Raw genomic sequence first — 10,032 nt, 5'->3', positions numbered from 1 at the left:
AGAGAGAGAGAGAGAGAGAGACAGAGAGAGAGACAGAGAGAGAGAGAGAGAATGCGTGGGCAGGAATGGGAGATGTGAGAGCTTGAAGAGAGAAGCTCTGGAATCTCTCTGGAATCTCACTCTCTGCAGAGTGAGAGAGAGAATCAATTAAGGAGGAATAAAAACACTGGCTTGCTGAAGTGAGGGGCCAGTTGAACATGGACACTATGCTTTTAGAATTTCCCTAATCAACACAGCTATCTGGCTCCATCCAGCCTGCTTCGGTCACATGTGAGTTGGGGTAAGGATCTGTCAATCAATCAACAAGCGTTTATGGAGTAATTATTATGTGCTAAGTAATGTGGATATGAAGAAGGGAAAAACACTGTCCCTGACCTCAGGGGGCTCACATTCTAATAGAGGACACAACCTATTAAAAAAAACACTGTATAAAAAAGATTTGTACATTGTATATGGAAGGTAATCTCAGTAAGAAGGCACCAAGAGCAGGGGGTAGCAGGGGGTGGGGGTGGAGGATGGAGAAGGACCTTCTGCAGAAGGTGAAATTTGAGCTTGGACTTGAAGAGATGGAGGTATCAGGGACAGCATCCCAGGAACGGGGGAGAGCCAGTCCAAAGCACACTTCACAAAAAGCAAAGCAATAATAGCATTTCAAATCAATAATCATATTAGTTTATGTTTACATAATCCTTTGTGGTTAACTAAGCACTTTTCTCACAACACACCTGTGTGGTAGAAAGTAAACATATTTAAAATGGTCCCATTTTAAAATAAGGAAAGTGAGGCACAGATAGACAAAATAACCAAACACAAATCAATTTGATTAATAGATTCAAAAATAGAAAAGGTAATGATTAGCTAAATTTTACATCATCTTAACATACTCGTAAAAGGAGATAGACATATTGCATGCTGTCTTGGGGAGTGGGGATGTGGGAAAATTTAGAACTCAAAATCTTGTAAAATGTGAACGCTGAAAACTAATAATAAATAAAAAATTTTTTTGAAAAGGAGATAGAAAAGAAGATGAAGGAGAGAAAGCAGAGACAGAAGTGAAGGGAGGAGGGGAAAAATTCCTTGCTCAGTGAAATAACTAGTAAATACGAATAAAAATGTATTTATTATCATTAGAATTAATTATCATTAATCTATCAATTATAATCTATTATCATTAGTTAATATTTTACATACCTTGGTCTCTGTGACTGTCCATGGCATGTGGTTTCATCTACCCCTTGGAGTCCACTGCTGGAGTCAAATGCTTTTGAAGCTTCACTCCTTTTCACTAATGTGTGAACAAAATTAATAGTTACAGGAATGATTAAAAACATAAAGATAAATCTATTTAACAGCAAAGATTTAAAAAGCAAAGTTATTTTAAGGGCTTCAGATTTACATGTATCACATAAAGCTGTTATGGCGATAAGAAATACTTTAGGGGTGGCCAGGTGGCTCAGTGAGTAAGAGCACCAGCTCCAGTGTCAGGATGACCTGGGGATCAAATCCGGGCTCAGATACTTAGCACCACACTCAGAAATAACTGGCTGTGTAACCTTGACCAAGTTACTTAACCCCAATTGCTTAAAAAAAAATACTTTAAAGGAAACAAAGTTGTTTTTAAAAACAATGTATGATTTTTCCCAAAATGAAAATAATCATGTAGTCCTTTAGAGAAACATGGTACTAGGGTCTTGGAAAAAAATTTTTTTAAATGGAAACTACATAGGAATTTTCATTAAAATTCCTGTATTTTCCCCAGTATTATAGGATCATCCTAGAGTTAGCGGGAAGGCACTCCAGATGCCAAGTAGTTCAACTCATTCATTTTGCAGACAGGAAACTTAAGACCCATGGGGTAGTTCTAGTTCAATGTCACATAGGCAGTGAGCATCACAGGAAGGATCAGAATCCAGGTTTTCTGACTCCAGAGCTAATGATCTTTCTACTGTACCATTCTATATCTCAATATCTGTTTTATTTTTGACAAATACCATCTCAACCTAATACACTATGTGTATATGTGGTGTTCACATGGGCTAAAGGTAGAGTGGACATGATATCAGCAGAGATATAGATTCTAATCCAAATTCAGATAATCAATGTGTGACCCCAACATGTCATTTAACTGGTCAGAGTCCCAGTTTTCTCATCTGTAAAATGGTAATAAAAAGAGTATTTACACTGTCTTACAGGGTTCTTGTAAAGAATGTTCTTTGTAAACCTTTAATGAGCCACATAAAGTCAGTTACTAGTCATCAGACCTTTAGGATCTGTGACAATATTATATTTAATGCATCTTACCTTGTCGGAAATCTGGCTCAGAAGAAATAATAGATGGACTTTCACTGGGAGTGCCATAGATATCACTCTGGTAAGGTTTGTATCTTCGGATTGGTTCTAAAAAAGATACAAGACAAAGCATGATAGCCTTGGTGTTCATTAACTGATTTGCAAAAAAAAAAAAATATTGATTTTATAATGAAATAAAAATATTTTTAAAAATCTTTAAAATTTGCAGACTCCATCACTACAATAGTTAATTTTATTACCAAAAAAGAGTAAACAGGATTAATTTTTAAAAACACCTTATGTTTATAGCAAAATAAAAAGGTGAAAACAAAGGGAAAAAAATGTAGAATTTTTTTTAAAATCCCACCAAAGAAACAAAAACAAAAGTAGTTATAGTCTCCCAAAGAACACTACACTCTTACTAAAATACTGAAATGAATATTTTTCCTTTCTTTGGCTTACGTTACTATTTTTTGAGTAATTGAGTTTATCAGAATGATTGAAAAAAACTTTCAAAATTGAATTTCCTTCGACGTCTCTATAAATATCATTAACACAATATAGTATAGTCAAGTGAATGAGCTATTTAAGAAAGAATGGTTTGTAAGTAAAATAGGGCCAGAGTTTGTATTTTTGCTGAGAAAGCTGAAAAAGCTCTGGCTTCAGAAGGTCATTAGAAAAAGAGAAGTCCTGACAAGGTGACTGTCAATTCTTTTTTTCTCTTCTCGACTAAATGGAGTTAAGAATTTGTCAAGGCAGTTATTAACATGTCAATCCGTACATTGTGATCAAATAGCTAAATTTCCTTTGCCTTCAAATGGCTGTTTAGTTTCATATAACGGATTCTACTATTAATTCACAGTGTAGCAGATAAAGTTCTGTACTTGTAGTTAGAGACCGGTGCTTAGATCCTACCTTAGACACTAACAGTGCAGCCCTGGGCAAGTCGTTTAACCTTTCTAGCCATCAGTATTGATAATAATAACTAGTATTTTAAAGTTTATAAAACCCTTTACAAATATTCTTATTTTATCATCACAACTCTGGGGAATTTCACAGACGATAAAACTTAAGGCAAACAAAATGGCTTGTGCAGGGTCAAAGAGCATACTGTTTGAGGCATGATTCAAACCCAGATCTCTATCCACTAGGTTCCCTAGCTATCACTATGGGTATCAAATGAATGGGTTGGATTAGATGGCCCATGGAAGGGGAAAGCGACAAATGTTGGAGGGGATGTGGAAAAATTGGAACACTGATTCATTGCTGGTGCAATTGTGAGCTGATCTGACCCTTCTGGAGAGCAATCTGGAATGAGGTACAAAACATTATTAAATTACTTATACCCTTTCGACCCAGTAATACTACTACTTGGTCTATTCCCAAGGATAATTAGAGAAAAAGGAAAAGAGCCTATATGTTCTCAAATGTTTGTAGCAGGGGCAGCTTGGTGAGGCAGTGAATAGAGCACCAGCCCTGAAGTCAGGAGGACCTGAGTTCAAATGTAACATTATATACTTGACACAACTAGCTATGTGACTTTGGGCAAGTCACTTAACCCCAACTGCCTTGCCCCCCTCCAAACAAACAAACAAACAAACAAAATGTCTATAGCAGCTCTCTTTGTGGTGGAAGAGAATTGGAAATTGCTGGGATGTCCACCATTGGGGAATGGCTGAATAAGTTATGGTAAATGATTGTGATAGAATATTACTGTGCTGTAAGAAATGATTGAGCTCATATGATTTTACAAAGAAAAACTTGCATGAAATAATGAAGAGCAGAACCAAGAGAACACTGTATACAGTAATAGTAATACTGTTTTAAGGACAACTTTAAGTAATTAGGTTATTCTGACTACTATAAATACCAAAATTAACTACAAAAGACATATGAAAAAAACTATCTGCATCCAGAGAAAGATAATAGAAGTATGATAATATATAGAATAGTAATAAATAAATAAAATAATAACATAATAAATAAATAATAAATAGAAGTATGCATAGAATAATTTTACATACATAGACCTATCTGTGTCTAATGGTAGCCATCTGTAGGGTGAGGGAAGGGAGAAAAAAAGGAAATTTACATGATAATTTTATTGTATATTTGAAAGGGATTACAAGTTGTATATAGTAGATTTTTAGTTACCTATGCAATCATCTTTTTTTAATGGCACCATGTTATGGAAATGCTTATTTTATTCCACAAATTAAAAATAAAAATAAATCTTTGTAGGGATGGCCAACCCATGTATTAAGGATATCCATAATAAAAATTTGAAAAGGGGAAAAAAAAAATCCAACAACTAAATATGTGATCCACACTTTAAAGGTTCCCATCTCCAGAAGGACCCAAAGTCTTCTCTGATAAGGCATAGGATCATGCCAACCACCCTGAGAAGCCAGACCTCATGTCCCTAGTCATCGTCAGGGGGTGGTGAGAATTTATTCTTTGGTAACAGGATTATCTGTCAAAATTGACTCAGTAGCAGTATAGACCCGAACTTCTCTTAGAATCACAGATTTTAGGTAATTTTTTTCCCCTGCAGAATTGATAGAATGGGCCCACTTCTCTTGGAATAGTGATAGCATCCCACAGAGATACCGAAGATTCCTGTGTCTTTTGAGCACAGACCACGGCTTAGGAAGAATCCACTCATCCAGGTCTACTCCTGATTTCATGGGGAAATGTAGAAGAGAAAGTGTGAAAATAACCAAAATCCACAAACCTAAGTGAACCAAACAGACATAGCTTTTCAAATGTTTCAAAATGCTTAGAGGATAAATCCTCAATCAATCCTTACAGCCATAGTACTTTTCCATCAACATATGACAAGTCTCAAATTAACATTTAAGATGAACATCCTTTTGTTTTTGTTGGGAATCTGTGAAAAGAGCCTGCATATCACTTTATCCCAACAGGGACAAGACCTCTCTATTCAAATCATTAGCAAAGAAAACAATGTAAATTAATAGCAAGGACCAACATTGCCACTTTAAGATCCAGTAGAAAATGAGTTTAAAATTACAGAGAGTAAGCAATTCAGGATGTAAGAACATTTAAGAACCATAATAATAATGGATAGGGAACTCAGAGGCCAATGAGTCCAAACCCCTCATTTTCCAGATGAGGGAACTGTCCAAGGTCACACAGGTGGTGAACATCTAAGGTAGACCTATTGTACCTGTACCTAGGCCCTCTGCTCTCTCTATGGTACCACCCTGCCTTCCCTTCTAATGATAACAGCTAACAGTCCTACACATATGAGTATACAAATACATGCATATTTTATATATATACATACATATATGTATATATATATATAATTCTAAGGTTTACAAATAACTTTAAATATATTATCTCACTTGAGCCTCACAACAGTCTTCTGAGGTATTATTATTGCCACTTTACAAAAGGGGAAAGTGAGGCTAAGAAATGTCAAGTCACCAAGTTAGTTATTATCTGAGACAGAATTTAAACCTGTTCTACCCACTGGGTCACCTTGCCTGAAGAAGTCATTGTACCCTTAACCTAGCTTGGATAAACTTTACGAATAAATACCATTTTAATTAAGTATATAGAGAGACTATAAGATACATATATATATATCTATATATATAGATACATATATGTATAGACTGCCAGATATGATAGAAATGCTGACTAGATTTGATGAACTGCTATTTTCATCTCTTTTTAAAAATTATTGCTGAGTTGGGGATGAAGAAGTAATATATCCAGATAAGAAAGTGATTTAAAAACAAGAGATAGCCAAATAATTTTGAAAAGTATGTATAATACAATTGTACTAATAATTTAGAAATTAGAATGATAATAAGGAATCTCAAAAATTCTGTTGATTTCTGTTCGGCCCCCAAATCTTTTAAGCATTGAAACACATACCCTTATTTCACTATATTTTTTTTCTTAAAAGGGATAGTGTTCTCTCAAATGACCTGTCAGGCAAAGAAACAGTGGGGCTCTTTATTTATTTTTGTTCTTTCCCATTAAGGTAACCAAAGTGAAGTGGTGCTGCCGTGAGATATAACCGGTCAAATAGCATACATTGCAATGATAATCATTTCATATTTCTATAAAGCTTAATAGTTTATAAGGCACTTAAACACTATCTCATTTGATCCTAACCCCCACCTTTGTGAGTCAGAAGAAGCAGACAGTAACATGCCCATTTTAATATTAGGAAAATTGCCACTTGGAGAGAGTACTTAATTGGACCAATATCACTCCACTAGTAAGTGGGTGAGTAGTGAGGAAGACTCAGAGGATGTGAAATAATGATCGGGCTTCTTATCTGCCATGTTTCTTATTTTATCATGCTACTCTTTTCCCCCTTCTACATTTATAACATTGTTCTCAGAACCCAAATAAAAATGACAAATAGTGAACAATACTCTGCGCTAAGCAACAAAACTACAAAGGAAAGCAATGCCCTCTTTGAAATTAACACGTAAGATTTATCACACAGGTTTTGGTGAAATGGAAATTTACTGTTTTATACTATATTCCTCATGTTTTGCTGTGTACATGGAAATGTTCTTTTTTTCTCTTTTTCCTTTTTGTGTTTAAGTTTAAAATGAATACACCCCCCCCCCCCAATCCCTGCGCTCAAGGAGCTTACATTCTAACAGACAGACAAGACACAAAAAGCAATGCACAGACAAGGTATAGGTATATACAGTATGTACAGAAGGGAAGGCACCCAAACTGGCTGCAGGACCAGCCCTCCTACCAGAGGCTGCCCTGCCATTATTAACCTGAGGAGAAAACAGGAGTGAGGGTGTGAGGCTGGAGGGGGCTCTAGTTACAGAAAAAAGGCTGCCTGGGATTGGAACAGTCTTATGGGACAGGAATCAAGTGACAAGGGGGGGCAGCCAGTGAAAAGGCCCATGGTCAGAGGCAAGCATTACTCTATCTCAGAGAATGTGGAAGAGAATGAAGAACAAGAGGGTTGGAAAGAGAGAAAGGTTTTAAAAGCCACACAGAGCTTGATCTTGAAGGTAACAAGGAACCATTGTCATTTCCTCAGGAGGCAGGTGACATGGTCAGACATGAGCTTTCGAAAACTGCTTTGGTATCTGAGCGGCGGATGGGGAGGAATGTGGAAACCCTTGAGGTGGGGAGGCCAAAGAAAGGGGGATGGCTGTAAGATCAGCATGAAGGAAAGAGGACCTGTACCAACGGGCAGCCATAGGGATGGAGAGAAGGGGACTTAAGGTAGATGTGAAGGCAGGAACAAGAAGACCACAGACTGGACGTGCAGGATGGGGGCCAGTGAGACTACCATGGAGGGTATGAGCCTGAGTAACTGGGGAAATGGCACAGCATTCAACAGTAACTGGGAAATTGCGAAGGGAGGAGAGTTTGGGGGGAAAGATGAGTTCTGTTTTGCACATTTTGAACTTGAGATGTCTGTGGGGCATACAATACATTCAGTATGACACTAGAGATCAGGCAGAGATAGATATAAGGAGGCTCAGTGGATAAAGCCCTGGGCCTGAATTCTAGAAGACCTGAGTTCAAATCTGGCCCCTGAGACTTACTGGCAGTATAAACCTGGACAAGCCAGTAACCACTGTCGGTTGGAGTTTCCTCATCTATAAAGTGGGTCTAATAGCAACACCTCCATCCTTATAGTTACTTTCAGGATTAAATGAGACAATATTTGAAATGAACTTTGCAAAAACTTTTAAGTGCTGGATCCACATTAGCTCTTATTAGACTTGGGGATCTTCTGCGTAAGAGGTGATAATTGTATTCATGGAGACTGATGAGATCATCAGATGAGAAACAGAGAGAGACCACTGCCACTGGCTTGGTGTGGAGATGGTCTCTGGAGTAGCAGAAGAAAGCCCTGAGCTGAACACGGGGATCTAGAGGCAAATAACTGGACCCTGGGCTGACACACAGGTTCCTGGGAAAGCCCAACTGATGCCAACTGCACAACAAAGGTATAAAACCAATTTTCCTTCTAATTTCTTTTTATTTAATTACATTTCAGTGAGGTTTTAATATAATTCCCATTTCTTAATGGCTCTCCCTCTCCCCAAAAGAATATTCCCTATAACAAAGAAAGATAAAGAAGTAAAGCACAGTGAATAGAGCATCAGCCAGGAGGACCTGAGTTCAAATCTGGCCTCAGACACTTAACACAAATACTAGCTGTGTGACCTTGGGCAAGTCACTTAATCCCAACTGCCCTTCAAAAAAAAAAAAACCAAGTAAAGCAAACCAACCCACTGGCCATATCCATCACTATCTGTCTCATTCTACATCTGCCACTACCTCTGAAGTCAAAGCTGGTTGCTGAATTGATAAAGAATTCTGACGTGAATGTCATTTTCCTTTAAATGACCAAATTTAAATCCTTTAAATTAATTAAACTTCCATTGTTTCCTATTTTCTCAATCCCTTTCTACTTCATCCCTGTGTTCATTCTCAAATTACTCTCTCTTAGATCACGGATACACAGAATGATAGCTCAGTAATGGTCTTTCAGAAATAAAGATTTCCTTAATTTGGAGGCAACTTTTTTTTGGAGGGGGGAGGGCTGGGAAATTGGGGTTAAGTGACTTGCCCAAGGTCACACTGGATTTGAACTCAGGTCCTCCTGACTCCAGGGCTGGTGTTCTATTCACTGCACCACCTAGCTGCCCCAGAGGCAACTTTTAGAAAAGAAAACCAGTATCATAAACACCCATACAATTAAATGGCAATGTTCTCTATAAGATGTTTCAAAAGTGTTTACAATACTATCCTGAAGCAAGAGATGAGGAGAATGGTGAAGATAAATGAAAGATAGGGAAGACCCTCGCAGATATTTTGAGTGACTTCCTCAAGATATTTCAGCCACCAGGAAAGTCAGGACTCCCAATAACCAAACTTAAGGAGGAACTCTTAATGATCCTAATATTGTCATGTTACCAGTAACTCAGTCTTACATATATGAACACACAAATGTTAAACAAAAATATAACTGGTATAATGTTATATGTATATAAACATGCACGAGAATTATGCATATATGCATATGCATGTATATATACACACGTGTGTGTGTTCACATATATGGAATATAAATCCTCTTTTCATGAACTGTTCCTTTCCCTGACAGTCAGTGCCCTAGAGCACAGCCACTTTCTCCCTGGATGATTACAAAGAGCCACTTAATTGATCACCCCAATTCCAGTCTTTTCCTTTTGTATTACACCCTATAGCAAGATGCCAAGTTGATATTCATAAAGCACAGGTCTGATCACACAATTTCACTACTCTTAAGACATTTCTGTGGTTATGTTGCCTCTAGGTTAAAGTATAAATTCCTCCATTTGGCATTTAAAACCCTTTACAATTGGGTACCAGCCATATTCCCAAATGATTTCTCATACCTCTCTCCCCAGTCTCTACACGCTTATGCATTTTATTCTTCAGACAAACTCACCCATTTGCTGTTCCCTGTCCATGGTACAATACTTTCAGTCTGTATACTTTTGCATAGGCAGGCCCCTAGGCCTAGAATGTTTTCTCTGTTAATCTATGATCTTAGAATTCCTTCAAGCTCCATCTTCTGTGGAAGGCCTTTCTTTCCTTCCTAATACGTAACCTGCCACCCACTCTCAGTAGAATAAAATCTTCCCCCCCCCCCCAAGTCAGAACGACCTGAGTTTGGATACAGCCTCAGACATTACACACACACACACACACACACACACACACACA

At 37.5% G+C, this 10,032-nt stretch overlaps 1 protein-coding gene across 14 annotated transcripts in view; it reads right to left on the bottom strand.

Moving 5' to 3' along the window:
- The window catches only part of PTPN13 (protein tyrosine phosphatase non-receptor type 13), a 204,622-nt gene that overhangs the window by 103,320 nt on the left and 91,270 nt on the right, over window positions 1-10,032 (bottom strand). For all 14 annotated transcript variants that reach the window (XM_069093304.1, XM_069093313.1, XM_069093268.1 and 11 more), the window contains 2 exons: window positions 2,302-2,397; window positions 1,192-1,285 (listed from right to left, as the gene is read on the bottom strand). In XM_069093304.1, coding sequence (XP_068949405.1) covers window positions 1,192-1,285; window positions 2,302-2,397 — 190 coding nt within the window. The remainder of the gene's footprint in view (window positions 1-1,191; window positions 1,286-2,301; window positions 2,398-10,032) is intronic.

Source organism: Petaurus breviceps, unplaced genomic scaffold (genome assembly GCF_028583685.1).
Source record: "Petaurus breviceps papuanus isolate PSGF00001 unplaced genomic scaffold, PetGlider_PUasm1.0 126, whole genome shotgun sequence".
Lineage (NCBI taxonomy): Eukaryota > Metazoa > Chordata > Mammalia > Diprotodontia > Petauridae > Petaurus > Petaurus breviceps.
This window is presented reverse-complemented; position numbering and strand designations above follow the sequence as displayed.